At 40.8% G+C, this 21,682-nt stretch overlaps 1 protein-coding gene across 1 annotated transcript in view; it reads left to right on the forward strand.

Annotated features, from left to right (window-relative positions):
- The window catches only part of TTLL6 (tubulin tyrosine ligase-like family, member 6), a 34,233-nt gene extending 13,750 nt beyond the window's left edge, over positions 1 to 20,483 (forward strand). The window contains 6 exon segments of the mRNA XM_006889333.1: positions 3,819 to 4,007; positions 4,902 to 5,097; positions 6,016 to 6,288; positions 8,891 to 8,892; positions 19,278 to 19,633; positions 20,215 to 20,483. Of these exon segments, the coding sequence (XP_006889395.1) occupies positions 3,819 to 4,007; positions 4,902 to 5,097; positions 6,016 to 6,288; positions 8,891 to 8,892; positions 19,278 to 19,633; positions 20,215 to 20,483 (1,285 nt within the window).
- The last annotated feature ends 1,199 nt before the right edge of the window (positions 20,484 to 21,682 follow it).

Genomic DNA, 21,682 nt, shown 5'->3' on the forward strand with positions numbered 1-21,682 from the left:
GTCACCCATTTTGAATAATATTGCATGAGTTCCTTGTTTTTCAATGCAGCGTAGTATTCCATTGTGTGAATATACCACAGCTTCTCTATCTATTCACTTGTTGATGGGCACACTTAGGTTGTTTCCAACTCCTTGCTATTGTGAACCAAGCCGCAATAAACATGGGTGTGCATATATCTGCTTGGATGTCAGTTATGGTCTTTTCAGGGTATATTCCCATGAGTGGAATTGCTGGATCAAATAGTATCTCAATTTGCAACTTTTTGAGAAAGTGCCATACCGCGTTCCACAGTGGTTGTACCATTTTACACTCCTACCAATGGTGACTAAGGGTTCCAGTTTCTGCACAACCTCGCCAGCATTTGTTGCTTGCTGTTCTGTTAAATTTTGCTATTCTAATTGGTGTGAGACGATATCTCATAGTTGTTTTGATTTACATCTCTCTTAGAGCTAGGTATTTTGAATATTTCTTCATGTGCTTGTTAGCCATCTGAATGTCATCTTTGGTGTAGTGTCTATTCATATCCTGTGCCCATTTTTCTATTGGATTATTTGCCTTTATCTTGTTGTGGTGTACAATATATAGATTAATAATATATATAGAAAATAGAAGAAGAATTGATGCTTCAAATTGTGGTGCTGGAGTAGAGTCTTGAACACACCATGGACTGCCAAGAAAACAAATGGGTCTGTCTTGGAGAAGACAAAACCAAGTTTCTCCTTGGAGCCTAGGATTTTGAAGCTCTGCCTTATATAATTTGGACATGTGGCCAGAACGGACTGGTGCTTGGAGAAGGACATCATGCTCTTAAGGGTGGAGGGACAGCGCAGGAGAGGAAGACCCCGGATGAGATGGATTGACACCATGACTGGGGCAATGGGGACTGGTGTGTTTGAATCAGTGAGACTGGCTCAGGACAGGGCAGGGTCCAGAGCTGCTGTACATAGGGTCACAGGTGACTCAATGGCATATAACAACAGTGAAAAAATAAGTCCATTTCTTGAGGGGTTTTTTATTAAAAGAAAAATTTGTCTTCTCTCTTCCGTTTTACTGTTAGCATGTCCCTCTAGCTCCATAAGTGGCACATATGGTTTACACTCAACTACTAATTGAAAGGTTACCAGTCTGGATTCACCACGTGGTGGGCTCTATATGAACCAAGAAGCCGTCATTTGAGCAAACCAAGGGGTTACTACATGATTTAAATCAAGACAGAGATGTGTCAGCATTGTATCCTTTCATCATGTCATCAATTCAATATGTATGCTGAACAAATAATCCCAGAAGCTAGACTGTGTGAAGAAGAATGTGGCTTCACGGTTGGAGGAGGACTCATCAACAGCTTGTGTTATACAGATGGCATAATTTTGCTTACTGAAAGTGTAGAGGAGAACTTGAAACACTACATGGAGAAAAATCTCAAAGACCTTCATTATCGATTACACCTCAACATAAGAAAACAAAATCCTCACAGCTGGACCAATAAACCACATGATGATAAATGAAGAAAAGAGAGAAGTTGCTGAGAATTTTTCCTTGGATCCATAATCAGTACTCACGGAAACAATTGTTAATACATCAAAAGACATACTGCATTGGGCAAGTACCTGCTACCGACCTCTTTGAAGCACTCAAGAGCAGGTCTGTCACTTTAAAGACTTACATGCCTGACCCAAGACATAGTATTTTCAGTTGCTTCATATGCATGTGAAAGTTAGGCAATGAATAAAGAAGATAGAAGAATAAATGCATTTGGATTGTGGTGCTGATAAATATTGAAAACACCACGGACAGCCAAAAGAATGAACAAATCTGTATTAGAAAGAGTGTAACCAGAGCACTCCTTCGTGGCAAGGATGGTGAGATTTTGTCTCACTTGCTGTGGGCAAGTTCCCATTAGCTAGATCCAGGTCTTGGAAAAAGACGTCATGATTGGAATAATGGAAGGAAGATCAGCCAAAGAGACGAAGGTCCTCAATGCTGTGGGCCCGCAACAATGAACTTAACTTTAACAAGCACACGTCAGGAGGCTGATGCAGGATTAGAATGGGCTTTGTTCTGTTTTACTATTGTCACTATGAATTGGACTCAATTCAATGGCACCTAACAATAACTAAAAGAAGCAACCCAAGCCTCATCCCAGTGCCCTCCTCATTACATGGTCCTGGCTGTCTCAGTGATTTTTCCCCCCTCTGCTGTTAAAAGGGGCTTATCATTCGTCCTTATTTGACCTCCATCTCCCCAGAGGACTGTGAGAAAGAATGAGATACTCATAACTCATAAATACTCACCAAGCAAATTAAACCCATTGTCATCAAGTAAAATCCTACACAGAGTAACCCTATAGCACCCTATACAACAAAGCACAACTGTCCCATAGAGATTTACTGTTCCAAAGCTGTAGATCTTTATGGAAGCAGATTGGCACATCTTTCCCCCGCAAGCTTATCCAAGAGGCCCTCTGATTTAGCTGTACACAAGCTGCCATTATCCAAAGAAGAGTAATCAGGGTTGCGAATGGGAAGGTAGTAATAGTAAGCTTCAACAGAATGAAACCCTTGGGGAGATGGGTTTTACTTGTAACAGGAGAGAATTTGAGGAGTTGATAGTCTCTTGGCTGTCTAGTGCTGCTGTGACAGAAATAGCCCAAGTGGGTGGCTTTAACAGGCGGAAATGGATTTTTTCCACACTGTTTGTTGTTAAATGCTTCAAATTGACTACAACTTATAGAGACCCTATCAACAAGAGAGCTGAACCTTGTCCTGTCCTCTGCCGTCCTCACCATTCCTGATATACTTGAGCCCATTGATACCGTCACTGTGTCAAGGCATCTTATTAAGGGTCTTCTGTTTGGATGGCCCTCCATCATTCCCAACATGATGCCTTTTTCCCAAGGACTGTCCCCTCTCAACCACATGCCCAAAGTATATGACACAAGTTCCATGGTCTTTGCCTCTAAGGAATAACCTGGTTGCATTTCCTTCAAGACAGACTTGTTTGTTCTTTTGATATTCCATGGGATAGTCAGTACTGTTCTCCAACACCATAACTCAAAAGCATCGACTCTTGTCTGTCATCTTTACTCATTGCCCATATTTTAGATGCATAGCAAGTAATTGAAAAGACCATGAATTGAATTGGGCATGCCTTAATCTTTTAACTGCCTTCATGGCTCTAGTGCAACCCATCTTTTGATTTCTTAACTACTGGTACCAAGGGAATGGATTGTGGATCCCACTAAGATGATTCATTGATAACCTCAAACTTTTCTCCATCTATCATGTTGTCTGTTGGTCCAGAGGTGAGGATCTTTGTGAGGCTCTCACAGTTTAGGAGACTGGAAGTCCAACTTCAACTCTCGGGGAATTCTTTCTCTCTCTATCAGCCCTGTGAAAATGTCCTTGTCTCTTCAGCTTCTGATCCAAGTTCCTTGGCCCCTTGGCCCTTCAGGACTCCTGGGTTGACAAGGCCTCTGCCTTACTCAAGAACTGTTTTAAAACTCTAGCTCTACTAATAAGTGTTGAGAGACTTCTCATTCTGCCAGGAAGCCTTCTGCCTGAAGGTAGGAAGGAAGAAAGACCCTTTTAACCAGCTCTTGGTGCATCATGACAATGGCTGTCTTGGGAGTGAGACTTTACTTTGAAGGGAAACAGCCGTGCACTTATAGAACAAATAACTATTGACCACTGTTGTGTGCAAGACTGCTGAATGGCCCTAGATGCCATTCCAGTTTGGAACATGTCCTTCCAAGTATCATAATCCCCCAAGCTTTGTCTCAAGAAGACTAATTGCCACTTTATGTTCTGTTTTTCAACAGGATTGAGGAAGTCAAGGGTTTCCAGGCTGTTTGGTTAGCTAAAACTGAAAAGTATGAGAAGGAAAACCATGGAGGATTTAGACTGATTTATCCCACTCTGAATTCGGAGAAGTATGAGAAATTCTTTCAGAACAACAACTCCCTCTTCCAGAATACTGTTGCTTCCAGGGCTCGAGAGCTATACACCCGGTAGGAAGGCCCCTGGGGTTAGTTGGGGTGGAGTGTCCTGAGGACACCTTCTGCGTGATAGGCTTGGGATAATAGGGAGGAGAGGGACCTCTGAGCTTCAGTCCCTAGCCTTGAAGTTGCCAGAGGAATGTATGCTCTGTCTCAATAAGAGCCAGGAATTTTAAGACACTCTGGTGCAAATGTTAAGTAGATGGTGGTTACTACTAGAAATTAATCTGAAACAGAGTGAAGATACCCCAACTCCTCTCCATAATGCCCGCCTTTCAGAGTTGCTTTATAAATTCCTGTATGAGTAACTTCTAAGAGTTGAAAGAGATTCATGCCACTCAGTCCAGGCTCTACCTGGTCACTTCATTTTATGGACAGGAAACCCAGAGAAGTCATCACATAGCAAACTGATAACCAAAGAAGGACTAAAACCCCTGTCCTCTGACATGTGATATTTTAACAACTTCATACTACCTTTGTCCACTCCCAGAAGCCTCTGGCTGGAGAAGCCAGCATATGAAATTGGCCAGCATGGGAGCCATAGAGCCCTTCCCTTAAATTCCTACCTGATCCTCTTGCCTGTACTGAATGTACAAGCACTGGCCTTCTGGGAAGTGGGTAGATGACTGGTGGTATAACAGAGGGGTGTGTAACCCCCTTACTCCACATCTCTCCTTGGATGCTGCTGCCCACACTGAGAATGGCATGTTCAAAAGGACAGCTTTACTCTGTGCTCTTTGCTCTTCAGTCATGAGCTCCTTTAGACACGCCGTGGGAAGGAAGGGAGAGCATTTGAGAGCTTCTTCCTTCTCTCTGCTCCACTGTGTCCATCTTGCAGGGAGAATCCCTGGCTTCACAGCCCATTCCTAACACACATGACGTTCCCCTTTCTTCTTCAATGGCCAGGCAGCTGATCCAGGAGCTGAGACTAAAGCAAGAGAACAAACCCTTACGACCAAAAGAGAAGAAAACAGAGATGCAGGGGGAGTCAGCTGGCGAACAAGTTCGGGACAAGCCCATGAGGAAGTTGCGGCAGAAACAGCAGCAGCAGCAGCAGCAGCAGCAACAGCAGCTCAAAGACACTGCCTGCCCCCCTAAACAAGTAAACCCACGTAGAAGGGCAACAAGCATCCCTAGCACCCTTCCCCGGCTGGGACCAGTCCGTGGGGGGATGGCAAGGAGGCCACTGCTGAGGGCACAGACATACTGCCGGAGCGGGTCTGGACACAGGTCTGGGCAACAGGAGGGCAAGCCCAGTGGGTGCACAGAGCCCCAAGTCTGTCTGAGGACGCTTCGATGCAGGCAGTAGAGGTCTATCCTTCTCACCTCTTCCAATCTAAGTAGAAGCAGCAAGAGCATTCAGGAAGGTTGAGCAGGATATCCATTTAGGGAGTGGGTGGATTACAGGCCTGGCTCTGACTTAGGCTGAACTAATGCTCTTAGATCAGGGCGCAGCTAAGAGAGCAGGCTGCTCACAAAGCTTCTCTAAGACTCTCAGAGCATCACCCAAGGGTAACTGGCTTCATGTGGTCCAATTGCAACAGCCATCTAGACTGTGAGGATGCTCCAGTTGTCCTCGAGAGTAACTTACCTCCATGATCTAACTCTTTCATTTCTTTCTTCTCTACCTGGCTCTCTCTTTGAGCTCAATGGACGGATTCAACTGACTTTTCAAGCCATCTCCTTTTCCTCAATACTCACCTCAAAGAGATGAAATTAGTTTGTTTATTGACCTCATTAAGGTCACAGACTCTTTGAGGAACTGATTAAAGCTATGGAATTTCTTGCCATAAAGTACATAAATGCACAATTTTGAACTATAAGTTCAGGCAGCTAATAGGCAATCCCATAAGCCCATCCTTGAACCCTTATGGGCTCTTAGAACCCCAGATTAGAGTTGTTGGTACCAGTTGTTTTCCTTCTCCTCATCTCCTTAGCACCTACACTTGGGTGCAGATGAATCCAGAAGCGGACAGAACTGGGTTCCCAAGGGTTGTGTGTTTGATTTCCTCTTCCTCAGCCATTGGCATTAATGTCCTGCACACCTGACTTGCTCTTGAGTGCCAACGATGCAAAGGAAAATGAGACAGACCGCAGCCTCAAGCAGGAGGCGCCAAAGCCGGAGGCTGACCCTGCTCTCCCGAAGCCTGTACTGTCTGCGAGGCAGTGCATCTCTGTACCCAACTTAAACACTCCAAGCCTCAGTGACCTCAGCATGGCGCTCTGTGCACCTCTCCTCAGGATCCACGGGACCAAGTCCGCCTCTGCAGTGAGCATATTCACTGGCACTATGGTAAGTAGAATATCCCACCTGCCTGAGGTTCAAGCTCTGGTCCAAGGGGCAGGAATCTTGCTTTCTGTGTCCTTCTATGACCCTGCCCTGCTACTTGCTTTCATTGGACCTCAATTTCCCATTTTTGAAACTCTAGTTTAGAATGATCCATTGCTATAGGAGTATTGACCTGGGAGGGTTTTATTGTTTTTTATTTTGTTTTTGCTGTTGATTACAACTTACGATACTCAATGGATTACAGAGTTTAACTGCTTCATGGGGTTTTCTTGGCTATAATCTTTATGGGAGCCGATTTTCAGGCTTATTTATTCCCTGGGTGCATTGAGTGAACCACTAACTTTTGGGTACTGACCAACTAAGCACAAACCATTTGCTTCACCCATAAGAAGGCTTTTTGAAAGTACATCTTACATTTACCCTCCCTCTTCTTAGCCAGAATAGACAGTATTTCTCAAACTGCAGTAATGGAGGAACATCTTCTAAAGGGGGAGAAAAAAAAATCTCTGAGATCTCCTGTAAATTATGTAACATGTATATAAGTATATATACAGTATACTTCAGAAATAGCTATGCATTTTACAAATATGTATTAACTAATATGTACAAAATATTTCTATTAATAAATAAAACCAGGTACAAAGTCTTTCTTATGCAATGACAAAGATGAAGCAAGCTTACAAATCTAAAACAAATAGCACCAATAAAATTTAAATAAGAAATATCCATTTCATGCTACCCTTTATTTTCTTTTTCTTTTTGCAGAAACTAAGGTGCCACATAAGTGTGGTACTGACTGCTACAGTTCAGGTTCTTTTGACTTAAATTAGGTCCACCAACAGCCATGTGATGCCTCTGCTTTGACTACAGGGAAATCTTCAGCTTTGTTGGGCACTGCTAGTCTAAATGCAGTGCAGTCTGAAAACACAGTGTTGTTATTAAAAATTAACTGTGTACACCGGTTACCATACATAGGTCTGGCAGATACTTCTGCATTCATATTAGTGTGCATTATAATACACAGCTCATCACCTTGAGGGAATGAGTTGCTGGTCGTTGGCCTTGAGATCGTAGTGTCAGCAACAGCTGATTATCCTAAAGTTGTCCACAAAGACAAGGTTCTCCATCCTATTTTGACTGGAATATTAAAGGTTGGTGAGAAACCATGTACAACTATTGGTCTCTCCTTGACTGCAGCAAAGACGAGGGAAGAAGAGTAAAGATGCATAGGAACACGTAGTCTGAAAGACTAATGGGACACGCACACCTCTACAATCTTGATACCAGGAAAACTAGGCAGTGCCCAGCTTCCACTGCTGCCACTCTGAAAGGGATCATAGCAGAATGTCCTATATAGAATGGGTGAAAGATATAGAAAAAAATTTTAAAAACATAAAAATGCCCAGGCTTACTGGTCTGATAGGGATTGGTGGAACCTCCAAGACTATATAGCCTTTAGGCACTTCAGACAGCAAAAATCATCTCATGGTTCAACTTGCAACCAAATAATAGACAAAATAATATCTCTGTGGTATTATTGTTTCTACAAGAGGAAATAATACCAGTAATACCGGGGAGATACTTACTCCCATTTTGGTTTTATAAATAACCACATAAAACCAAAATGGTAGCATTTGCCCATGGATAAAACTAAAAACCCAAGAAGGAGTTGGATAGGAGGATGAATGGAAGCAGGAATCACAGGGATGAAGTGGGAAGAGTAGACATTATGTCTACTGTAATTAATGTCATAAAATATGTATGGGTGGTTGAATGGAAAACCAATTAACTTTAAAAAAATCATTTCACAATCCTCTACTCAATTCCTCATCTGAAAAAAATATATAATTACTTGGGGAGGGGGCGGGTGGGGGGGAAGTCTGTGGTTTGAAATCACCAGCTGCTCCATGGGAGAAAGACAAAATTATCTATGTCAATAAAAATTTATAGTCTTGGAAACTCTAGAGTTAGTCTCTTCTACAGGTCACTATTAGTGACAATCAACTCAATGGCAGTGGGTTTTGAGTGGTGCAAGTGGTTACTTGCTTGACTGCCAACCCACAGGTTGGTCGTTGGGACCCACCAGTCACTCCATGGGGAAATGAAGATGTAGTCCTCTGGTTCCATAAGGATTTATAGCCTTGGAAATCCCAAGTAGTAATTCTGTTCTGTTCTCTAGGATTGCTTTGAGTCAGAATCAACTCAATGTCAGTGGGTTTGCTTGTTTGTTTTGGATTTTGTATATATCACTGAATAGATTAATGAAAGTACTTAGGATGATATGTGACACATAACACTCAAGAAGTGTTATGCTTTTAATATTAATACTACTTTTTTAAACTGAGGAGGACCTGAGATGTGCACTGCAGAAGGTCAAAGACTGCAGCCATCAATATGAGTTGAAGCTCAACATCAGGAAAACAAAGATTCTCACCACTGGGCCATTTGGCAGCATCATGATAGATGGAGAAGAGATTGAAATTGTTAACAGCTTCAGCTTCCTTGGTTCCACAATCAACATTTTTCGTTCCAGCAGCCAGGAAATCAGAAGATGAGTTGCTCTGGGGAAATCTGCTTTTAGGGGCCTCTCCAGAGTATTAAAGAGCAATGACGTCAGTCTAGAGACTAAGGTGTGCTGATCCAAGCCATGATCTTTGTAATTACTTGTTATGCATCTGAGACAATGACTAAGGATAATAGAAGAAGGGTCAATGCCTTTGAGTAGACTGCCAAGAGAACAGATAAGTCTGTCCTGGACAGGGAGAAACCAGGCTGCTCCTTGGAGGCAAGACTTTTGAGACTTCATCTCACATACTTTGGGCATGTTGCCAGGAGGGACCAGTGCTTGGAGAGGGACATCATACTTGGAAAGATGAAGGGACAGCGCAAGAAAGGAAGACCCTGGATAAGATGGATTAACTACTCAGTGACTGGGATAATGGAGGGGATAGAACAAGGTTCAGAGCTGTTGTACTTAGGGTTGCTGTGAATCACAGGCAACTCAATGGCACATAACAACAACAAGAAGACTACTCTGTTCTCAATAACCTAAGATAATTAAAGCAATACTGTTTAACTCTCCAAGGACTGATCGATCCTTCCTGTCCATGTGCCCAAAGTATGTGAGATGGAGCTTCAAAATCCTAGCCTCCGAGGAGAAACTTGGTTTCATCTTCTCAAAGACAGACATTTATTTTCGTGGTGGTCCATAGTATGTTCAAGACTCTTCTTTAGCACCACAACTCAAAGGATCAATTCTTCTGTAATCCTTAGTCATTGTCCTGCTGTCTGATTCATAGCAAGTAATTGCAAAGACCATGGCCTGGATCAGGTGCACCTTAATCTCTGGATTGACATCGTTGCTCTTCAGTACTCTGCAGAGGTTCCTGACAGCAGATTTTCCCAGCACAATTCATCTTCTGATTTTCTGACTGCTGGTGCCAACAGTGTGGATTGTGGAGTGTTAGCAACCTCAGTCTCTTCTCCATCTATCATGGACATCGTGATCAGAAGGGTAGAGGGACAGTACAAGAGAGGAAGACCCGGGAATGAGATAGATTGATATAGTAACTTGGCCAGTGGGGATAGGTGTGTCGGAGTCAGTGAGACTGACTCAAGACAGGGCAGGCTCAGAGCTGTTATACACAGAGTCGCTATGAGTCATAGGCAACTCGACGGCACATAACAACAACAACAACAACAACTAGTACTACTTTACTCTGGAAAAGATCTCTGGTTATGTATTGCCTAATGTATGGGGCTGCTAACAGAAGGCCAACAGTTTGGATCCACCATGGGAGAAAGATGGGAAATCTCTTGTAAAGATTTACAGTCCCAGAAGTCTGATGAAGTGTCACTGTGTCGGAACCAACTCAGTGGTAATGAATTGTGAGACCTGAATCTGAAGAACTTTTTTAAAAAAATAAGGTGGCAACATTTTACTATTTTGGGGGTTTCATATTCACAAGGTTGATTTAACCAAATGCCTTCATTTAGGTGACTGTATTATAGTTGATTCATACAAGGCCTTTGCTTGTTTTATTTATGTTTATCTTGTGTCCCTTTTGTACTTATTTTCCCTGCTCCTAGCCATCTATCCTCTCAGACAACTGTGCTCTTGTATTTAATGTATGTATTTTTGTATGCAAAGTAGAGATTTTTTAAATGTATGTATTTTTAATACATTTAAATGTGATTGGGTTGTATATGTTAAAATACGCCTTTGTGGAGATAACCTAAATGCTTACTTACACATGACTAGATAAGCAAGTGTGGTACATATATACAATGGAATGTCACTCAACCATGAAGAGAAATGAAGTTCACATGCTACAAAGTGAATGAACTTGAAGATACTATTTTTGAGTTAAAATAGTCATTTACTAAGGGACAAATATCATATGATCCAACTTATATGAGATATCTATAATAGGTAAATTTGTAAATTACAAAGTTCATTAGTGGCTATGTCATATATAATATATGAGTTCAAGTTCATTCTCTTGCTTGTGCAAATCCAGTTGTCCCAGCATCATTAATTAAAGAGACTCTTCTTTCCTCTGAACTCTGTCAGCCTAGTGAATAAGGAATTGCCCTGCCAAACCAAAGACACACTATTTACATCCATCAAGTGTTCTAAGAAAAGATGGACAATCTCCTCCCATGTGATTTCCTGCCTCTGAAAACCTGCTGGAGGATCAGCTGACTGACAGCACGTAGCAGCAGCGACAACATTCTTCCCTACCTCAGGCCATGCTAACTCCGTCTCATATCTGCAGTCAGAAGCTCTCCGTGTGTTCTTTCTGGAGCTGGCAAACTGCAACACCTGGTTTGGAATCATCCCCTGGATTAGTGGGGGCACCTCCTCTGACTGAGGCCCTGCCCTCTTACTGGATACCCTTACCCAATGTTCTACATTGCCACATTTGCCCATACTAGGACATGTCATATTCACAGGCCATCGATTGGCAGTGATTGTACACCACCATTTCTCACTGGGTAACTTGCCTGCACTCATCCACTAGAGTGGCAAAGGCACCATCTCTAGCCAGGTAGATTAGCCAAGGCTCCTCTGAGGCCAGCTAAAACTCTGCCCCACATTGAGGCTCCTACCCCTTGATATATGCTTCACACACTCTAGACCAGAACAGATTCTACTTGTAGCCTGGCTCACATTTTGAGGTCTCAGTCACCAGTCAGAAGAACAGAAACTGACCTGACTGAGCTTCCTAACTCCCGTCTTTTGATTGGGAGATATGTCATCCCTGAACAGACAGATTGTTTTCTGTTTCCCATTGCATGCATGTTTGCTACTTTTTGTTTACTTCTTTGATAGTTTGGTCTTATGGGTATAGTACTTGTCTGTGGCCTAGTGGTAAGAAGCTGCGCTGCAATCCTGAAGGCACACTGTTCGCATCTACCAGCTGCTTCACAGGAGAAAGATGGACAATCTCCAATTAACTGTCTCTGAAAACCCTCCAGCAGTCAGAACTGGCTCGACAGTACACACAACAACAAGGTGACTTATATGTTGCTGTGATACTAGAAGCTAAGCCACTGACTTTGTAGATGCCAGTTCACCCATGGTGAACAGGTTTCAATGAGCTTCCAGATTTAGATGGACTAAGAAGCAGAACTGGCCATCCACTTCTGAAATAACAGGTCTTGAAAACCCTATGAATTAACATAGGAACATTGTTGTATAGAGTAATGGAAGTAGAGCATCTTAGATTGGAAGGCACTAGAAAATGAGGAGAATCAGCTACATACACCCATTAAGAATTAGAACATGGAATGTACAAAGTATGAATCTAGGAAAATTGGAAGCTGTCAGAAACTAAGTAGAATGCATGAAGATGAACATTCTAGTCGTTAGTGAGCTGAAATGAGCTGGTACAGGCCATTTTGAATCAGTCAGTCATATCTATTATGCCAGCAGTGACAAATTGAAGAATGGTATCACATTCTAATTTCACAACTCTATCACAAATACATTCTTAGCAGAACCTCTACTAAATTATTTATGATAGATTATATAAAAAGAAATGTTTCTAACAAAAAAAAAATAGGCATTTTATGCCAACATCAAGAAAACAAAAATTCTCACCATTGTACCAATAAGCAACATTTTTGGAGAAATGATTGAAGTTGTTAATAATTTCATTTTACTTGAATCCACCACCAACACCCATTGTAGCAGCAGTCAAAAAACCAAAGACATGTTGTGTTGGGGAAATCTTCTGTTAACGACCTCTTCACAGTGTATTGATGTCACTTTAAAGACTAAGATGTGCCTGATTCAAACCCTGGTTTTTTCAAACACTGAAACATCTAAACAATGAACAATGACTAAAGATGATAGAAGAGTTGACGTCTTTGAATGATGACATTGGAGAAGAGTAGCCCATGGACTGCCGAAAGAACAAGTCTATCTTTGAGTAAGTGCAACCAGGGGCTCCTTAGAGACAAGGATGGTAAAACTTGGTCTCACACATATTGGTCATGTTGTCAGGAGGGGCCAGTGGATTTGTGGATTTGGGAGGAAACATTCTGGGAAAGGTGAAGGGTCAGAGAAAGAGAGGAAGACCCTCACGATGGTTGACACAGTGACTGTAACAATGGCCTTGCGTGTATCAGATGGTGGGGATGGTGCAAGATAGAGCAAAGTTCAGATCTGTTCATAGAATCACTATGAGTTACAGTTGACATAATGACACATAACAACAACACCACTTTTTCCTGATTAGATGAACTTAAGAACTCCTGTTTTAAAAAATCTCTTGACCATAGATGTACATATTTATTCTTTGACTCTTATTGGTCTGTGCTGTTGTTATGTGTTGTCATGTCAAGTGTGACTCATGGTGACTTTATGAACAATAGCTCTGAACCTTGCCCTGTTATGAGCCAATCTCACTGTCTCTGACACACCTGCCCACATTGTAGCAGTCACTGGGTCAATCCATCTCATCCAGGGTCTTCCTTTTCTGTACTGACCTTCCGCCCTTCCAAGCATAATAGCCTTCTCTGAGGACTGGTCCCTCATTGATCTGTATGTACCAGACTGCTCTAATAACTCTGGTTTTACCCTATATTTCAGAGTTAGTCTGTGAGCCCTTCTACTGTATGACTGTTTTAGTTTCCCCCAAAGCTGCTTTTGTTATTTGGAGTCCCTGGTAATTGCATATAACTCTGAGAATTGGCTTTTTGCAAAGAAGGTTATTGGAATTTTACTGATAATTGCATTAAATTTATGGATTTGCTTTAGGTAGTATTGACATCTTAACAACATTGTCTTCTGATTTATGAACACAGATTGTTCATCCATAGGTCTACTTTGAATTTTTTGAATAACGTTTTTCTAGTTTTCAATTTAATTTTGATCTATACAGTGTTCCCTTGTTCTGTTTGGACATTTTCTTGATCTTTGTGTAGATTTCACATAAGCACAATGAACTCCTCTGGAATTCCCATTCTTCTCAATATTAGCCATAGTTTGTTGTGATCCAGGAAAAGAAGATGGAAAGAATGCCCAGAATCACTATCCAAGTCTTTCACCTCCTTGGTTACATTTGTTCCTAGGTATTTTAAATGTTACTGTAAATAGAATTGTTTCAGTTACCATTTTCAGATTGCTCATTATTTATGTTTTAAAACCTATGTTTTAATCTTGTTTCCTGCCAGTTGCTGTGTTCAGTTATTAGCTCCAATAACTTTCTTGTGTTTTTATTAGAATAAGATCATGTCACCTCCTTTCCTAATTGCACTGATAATTTATTGTATTTCTAGTACAATACTGTTTTTTATTTTAAGGGGATAGCTTTCAATCTTTCTTCCTTGAGTATAATGTTACTTGTGGATTTTTCAGAAATACTTTTTATCAGATTGAAGAATTTACTTTCTGTTCATCCCTTGTTGAATCTTTTAATCATCAAAGAAGGTTGGATGTTATTGAATTCCTTCTCTGTATTAATTGAGATAATAATTTAGTTCTCTTCCTTCTATTAATATACTCTATGATGTTGATTTATTTTCTTATGTTGAAAGCTATGGGAATGTTCTTTCTTTTATTTTTTTTTCGGGGGTATGGGGAATGTTCTTTATCAGAGTGAGAAAGTTTCCTTTTACTCCTAGTTCACCGAGAGTTTTTACCACAACTGAATGTTGATTTTTGATAAGTACTTTTTCTTCAAGCAGGGAGTACCGGAGGAATGTCTATCTGTGTTTCATTGATTATGCAAAGGTGTTTGACTGTGTGGATCATAACAAACTGTGGCTGAATCTGAGAAGAATGGGAATCTCAGAACACTTGATTGTGCTAATGTGAAATCTATACTTGGACCAAGAGGCAGTCATCAGAACAGAGCAAGGAAACACTGCATGATTCAAAATTGGGAAGGGCGTGTGCCAGGGATGTGTCCTGTCTCCATACCTCTTCAACCTGTATGCAGAACAGATCATCTGGGAGGCTGGGCTCTATGAGGAGACATGTGGGGGTCAAGATTGGTGGAAGATCTAGCAACAATCTGTGTTATGCAGATGACACAACCCTGCTTGCTTGAAACTGAGGAGGACCTGAAGCACTTGCTGCAGAAGGTCAAGGACTGCATGCAGCCTTCAGTATGGATTGAGGCTCAATATCAAGAAGACAAAGATTCTCAGCACTGGACCAATTGGCAGCATCAGGATGGATGCTGAAGAGATTGAGATTGTTCACAGCTTTAGTTTGCTTGGCTCCACAGTCAACACTCTTGGCACCAGTAGCCAGGAAACTAAAAGACGTATTGTGATGGGAAAGTCTGCTGTTAGGGACCTCTCCAAAGTATACTGAAGAGCAATGGTGTCTCTCTGGAGACTAAGGTGCATCTGATACAGGCCATAGTCTTTGCAATCACTTGTTATGCATCAGAGAGTTGGACAATGACTAGGGAGGATAGGAGAATTGATGCCTTTGAGCTGTGGTGCTGGAGAAGAGTATTGAAGGTACCATGGACTGCTAGGAAAACAAACAGTTTCATCATGGAGAGGGTTAAACCGGGCTGTTCCTTGCAGGCAAGGATTCTGAGGCTTTGTCTGACATACTTTGGTCATGTTGTAAGGAGGCACTGGTCATTGGAGAGGGACATCATGCTTGGGAGGCTGGAGGGACAGCACAGGAGTGGAAGGCCCTCTATGAGGTGGATTGATTCAGTGACTGGGGTAATGGGGATGGGTGTGTCTGAGACAGTGTGATTGGCACAGGACAGAGCAGAGTTTAGGGTTGTACATAGGGTCGCTATGAGTCACAAGTGATTCGATGGCACATAAAAACAATAACAACAACTTCTTCTTTAAACTGAAATCATTGTTCTTCAGTATTTTGGAGAGATCTCTGACAGTAAAAAATGCAGTAAATCTCCTGCTCTCTCCTGACTGCTGTTACCAAGGGTGTTGATGTAGATCCAGGTAAGAGGAAATCATTGACAATTTCAAGCCTTTCTCCATCTATCATGGTATTGCCTATTGCCCCAGTGATAAGGAGCTTTGTTTTCTTGATGTTGAGATGTTAATACATATTAAAGGCCATCGATACACATAACAACACATAACAACAACAACAACAACAACATAGATCAATGAGAGTCCAGTATCTTTGATCTTCTGCAGCAAGCATTTCAGGTCCCCTTCACTTTGAGCAAGCAAGGTTATTTCACCTCCTAATGCAGGTTAATGAGTCTTCCTCCAGTCCAGATACCACATTCCTCTTCATAAAATCCAGCCTCATAAATTATTTGCTCAACATACATATTGAATTGGTATGGAGAAATGATACAACCCTGACACATACCCTTCTTGATTTTAAACCATATAGGGTTCCCTTGTTTTGTTTGGACACTCCTTCTTGATCTAGGTATAGATCTAGGTATGAGCACAATGAGGTGTTCTGGGCTTCCTATTCTTCTCAATGTTAGCCATAGTTTGTTGTGGTCTAGGAAAAGATGATGGGAGGAATACACAGAATCACTGTACCAAAAATAATTGATTGACAGGAAGTACCATATAAACAAAAGCCAATGGTAACAAAAGAAGAAGCTCAAGATGTGTTGAAGACACTGGGGAAAAAAATAATAAAGGCCTAGGTACTTGGTGGGATACTGATTGACGTGTTTTAGCTAACAGATGCAACCTAGTACATGCTCAACAGTCTATGCCAGGAAATTTGGAGAAGAGTTGACTGGCCAACTGACTGGAAGAGATCCATATTTGTTTCTATTCCCAAGAAAGGTGATACAAAAGAATGAGAAAATCCTCAAATAAAATCATTAATATCACATGCAAGCAAAATATTGGTGAAGATCATCCCCAAACAACTGGAACATTACAATGACAGGGAATTGCCAGAAGTTCAGGCTGAACTTAGAAGAGACCATGGCACAAGGGATATCACTGATGATGTCAGATGGATCCTGGCTGAAAGAAGAGAATACCAGAAGAATGTCTCTGTTTTATTGAGTATGCAAAAGCATTTGACAATGTGAAGCACAACTCTGAGCATTAGGAGTCCTCTTTTATCATTCTTTGAGGAAAAAAAATTGTTGAACTTCTCTTGGAGTTCTCTCTGTCCATTCTCTGATACACACTTCCAGGTTTTAGATTACCTTGAGTCCAGGCTGAGGTAAGCCAAAGGAAAAATGGTAAACTTCTAGCTTACTGATGTTTTGAATTCTCATCTCCTTTTATCTTTCTACTATTAGTTCTTTTTCAGAGTTCTCAAGTAGCTCTTCTATGCCTACATTCTATGCAGATTTATAGGTACATTAAGTGGGAAAGGCATAATAAAGTATGCGTGATCTGTTTTACCTGGAGGCAGAACTAAACTATTGTCCTTTCTTGAAATCTTCCTATTATCCTTTCGATATGAGCAGGATCTTCAGCGATATCCCTTTGAAGGCTCATATAACTAATTTCTATTTCTTCTTTCTTTCATCAGTCTTACTATAGGTTTATTAATCTTATTCACTGAAGAATCGACTTTACCTACTACTCACAGCCATCGAATGACTCTCAACTCCTAGAATCCCTATAGGACAGGGTAGAACAACTGTGCCATAGGTCTCCAAGGCTGTAAATCTTTATGGACTGAGATTATCTCATTTTTCTTCCACGTAATGGCTGGTGGATTCAAACCACCAACCTTGAGGTTAACAACCAAGTCATTTAACTGCTGTGCTCCCAGGATTCCTTCAGATATCAACTTAGGCTTTGCTATTTTCTCTCTTGTTTGTTTTCTAATTTATTGATTTCCCCACCTCTGTTATTATTTCCTTTTTTTTCTAGTCACTTTAATTTGCTTACTTTTTCTAATGTCTTAAATTAAAAGGTTAAGCTATTTCTTTTAAACTGGTCTTCTTTATTCAATACTGTAAGAACTAATTTAACTCATATTTTGATGTATTGCATTTTTATTGTTCAAATAGAATTTTTTAATTTTTAAAAAAATTTTATTGTATTATTATTTTTGTGTGAGTGTACCGTCAAATCAGATCTGACTGGTACAGGAGGAGATTGTCCCTCTTTCCCCGGCAGAGCATCTGGTGGATTCGAACCGTACACCTCTGAGATTGTAGTTGCAGCTCCTTACCACTAGGCCACCAGAGCTCCCCCTCAAATAGAAATTTTAAAAATTTTCTTTTATGTGTGACAATGAATGAATGGAAATCTAAGTTCTCTAGAAACTTTTGTTAAAATCTTAATGAAAATAATAACAACAAAGGATTCTTTTGTAATTCTCTCCCTCCCAGTGTATTGTTTACTTTTTAAGTATTTGGACCTTTTCTATATACTTTGTTATAAGTCTCTGACTGAATTATTTGATTGTTAGGGTACATATTCTATAACATTTAAAGCTTTTTCCATTTATCAAGACTTGTTTTATGGCCCGGCAAATTATTTCGCTTAGTGAGTGTTCTATGTGTACTTAAAGAGTGTGTATTCTGCAGTTGTTAAGTATAGCTTTCAGTGAGGGTCAATTAGATCAATGTGGTTGATAATGTCATTTAGATTGTCTTTATCCACCTTTTATGTCACTTACTGAAAGAGGAATATTAAAATGTCAATTATAATGCTAGTTTTATCTATTTTCCCCCTTTGTCCTTTTAGTATTTGCTTTATATACTTTAAAGTTCTCTTATTAGGTACATTTGTAATTACCTTTCTGGTGGATTGACTTTTTTTATTATAATTATTTATTCCTATTAACTTCTGATAATACACCTTGTCTTAGAATCTATTTTGTTTGATTTTAATATAGCCATTCCAGCTAGTTTCAAGTACTATTTGCCTGGTATCTCTTTTTAAAACACTTTTTTACTTTCAAATTATTTTTCTCTTTGGATTTAAGGATTATCTTTTGTAAACAGCACATAAATAGTTTTAAGCTTTTCTAGTCAATGAGACAACCTCTGCCTTGTAAGGGGGGGTGTTTAAATAATTTTTATTTTATATAATTATTAATTTGAATAATATAAAATATGGATTTGAGAGCGCTAATTTAGGATTTGTTTTCTTTTTTTTAAAAAATTTTTTTAGGATTTGTTTTCTATTCTTCTTTTCTGGTTTTCTTTTTAATTCCTCACATTTTATTCCTTTTGGGTTGGTTTAAATTTTTTCACTTCCATTCCCTTTATTGACTTAGAAGGACCCCTGATAGCATAAAGACTGAATTCAGCTGTTAATCCAAAGATTGGTGGTTCAAACCCACAATAGCTTCTCCAGGTGGAAAGACCTGGTGATATATTCTGTAAAGATTACAGTTTAGAAAACCCTATACATTCTCCTTTGTCACATGGGATTACTAAAAGTTGGAGTCTACTTGATGACATTTAACTACAATGATGAAACTATCTTTTTACTTAAAACTTTTGGCATTTTAAAAAATTTTATCCCAAGGTTTACAACAGAGATTTTCAGTTTGTCAGTATTTGCTTAGAGTTAATATTGTCCTGATCCTACACCTTAACCTTAATAGAAACCTCTTCATTACCCACCCGCCAGGTCTCAACCTCTCCAGAGACTTTGCCAAATATGATCCTGACAGCCAATTCTGAGCGCATGAGCCCAGAGATGAACAGGATGGTCTCTTTTCAATTCAAGAGGCAGCAGATCCCCCAGGAAAAAGTACCCAAACCTTCTCTGCCTATAAAACCCCAAGGCTTCTGGGGACACGCAAACTCAAACTGGGCTTTGGAAAAGAATAACATGAGGGAACAGCATCTGATGTCAAATCTCTTCAACAAATTTCCACTGAGAAAGGACTTCTCCTGGTTCCCAGCTCACTGCAAACCAAAGGTGGTTCTGCGTAACCATCCAAGTGAGTTACTGGGAGGTGTTGAGAACTTAGGGCATAGAGTGACGGTCAACCGAACCAGCCCTCACCAATGGAGTGAACCTATCCTGAGGGGAGGACACAGCTCCTGCTCTCAGCAATGTCCTTAACTAATGGTGGAGACAATTCTCTACCCTTAGAGTGTCTCCAGGCTTTTTGAGAAGGCCAAAAAAGGTCAAGTAGAATAAGAGTTCTAAGCACCCTCTTGACCATTTCCAGATGAGGCCTGTTGAGCTAAGTCAATAACAGGGATATGTTTTGAGCTTTATAATAATTAACTTTTGTTGATTGCCTTCGAGTTGAGCAAAAGGCCTGAAGCCCCTCTACAACTATTGACTTTTATAAAAATTCATAGAGTTTCCGGAAACATGTTGTTTAGGAAATGGATGTCACTCCTGCTTCCAAAATAATTCACTAGGAAGAGACATTATTTGGAGGAAAAGAGCAATGGCTGATTCTGAAAGAGTTTTAAAATTAATTTAGTTGGTGTTAGATCATAGAACCCTAGAAATTTATGCCAAGTACAGCAGAACAAATTGATGATGTCAATGGCTTTGCCTTTCCAGAAAATCCTTTCGTGCACCAGGAGTCTCACTCTCAAAGTCAAAGCTCTGGTGAGAAGAGGCAGCTGGACATGCCCTCCCTCCTCCTCATGCAGAGTGGTCCCCAAAATGACATTGCTCTGAATGACCTGCTGGTTATTGCCACTCCAGCCCGACTGGATCCAAGGCCTGCTAGAAGCCATACAGGTGCCATGAGGAACCGATGTGTATCAGCTAAGGAATCATACAGACACTCACTGATCTCTGGCCAGAAAGGGTGTGCAAGAAACTAGGTAGGCCCACCATGTTCCCTTAATGTGCTTGCTGTGTTGGTAGCTGCCCCCTTTGTATTTTTGTATGGTAGATGGGTAGGTGGGTAGGTAGGCAGGCAGAGGGTTATAAAGACATACAGCAAAGTAGACAATTAAGATGTCTACTTCTGATATAAGGGAGTTATGATGGTGATTCAATTAGGATTTCTCTTTCTGAGATAAGGGAGCTCTGGTGATGTATTCTTTAGGGAGTTGTTCTGTGAACCCAAAGACCACATCTCTCTAATGGTTCAAATCCACCAGCAGCTATAAGGAAGAACGGTGATCAGTCTCCTTCCATGCGATTTACAGCCTCGGAAACACAATGGAAGGTCAGCTATGATTTGATTCCTACTGATTGACAGAGCTTGAGTTTGAACTAGATCATTTGCCCTGGAAGCTGACCTTCCAGTGTAGCAAACTGAGGCCTTAGAACAAGAGGGTGGCAAAGCTTTGATCCTACCATATGGAAGGACCAAGAACTTCTCTGTTAAAACTTCAGTGCTGAGCTCTGGTGGCCTAGTGGTAAGAAGCTGTGCTGCAACACCAAAGGTATGTGGTTCAAATCCATCTTTTGCTCAGTGGGAGAAAGATGGGTAATCTCCTCCTGTGCACAATTTACTGCCTCTAAAATCTCACTGGAGGGTCAGTTGTGTGTCTGTTCTGAATCAATGGTACACAACAACAACACCAAGAAAACCCTGAAATCTGCTCCCTTGGAAGCTACTTCATGAATTGAAGTCAGCTCAATGACAAACTTCAGTGCTTCTAAAGGAAGTTTATATGTAAAAACTTCACTCTACAGTATGGTCTTGTATGGAGAGGGATTTGTGCTGTTTGGCTGCCTATAGCAGAAATCTACATGTTTTAAGCATCTGTTTTACCCTTGCCACATAAATCACATATCAATCACCAGCCAGATACTCTGCCCATTGTTACCAGTTTCTTATTACACTTCAGGAAGGTCCGAAAATAAACTTCAGTATCCACAGGAGCCATCATGACTATCATTACACATGATATTCTAGGACCTACTTGCAGAAAGTCTGATTCAGTAGGTCTATGGTGGAGCCCAGGAATATGTATTTTAAGAAGCTCCTCTAAGGGGAGCTCTGGTGGCTTAGTGGCAAGAAGCTGCAACTACAATCCCAGAGGTGCACGGTTCGAATCCACCAGATGCT

This window comes from Elephantulus edwardii, unplaced genomic scaffold, assembly GCF_000299155.1.
Source record: "Elephantulus edwardii isolate Elephantulus edwardi_28Jun2011 unplaced genomic scaffold, EleEdw1.0 scaffold00077, whole genome shotgun sequence".
Classification (NCBI taxonomy): Eukaryota; Metazoa; Chordata; class Mammalia; order Macroscelidea; family Macroscelididae; genus Elephantulus; species Elephantulus edwardii.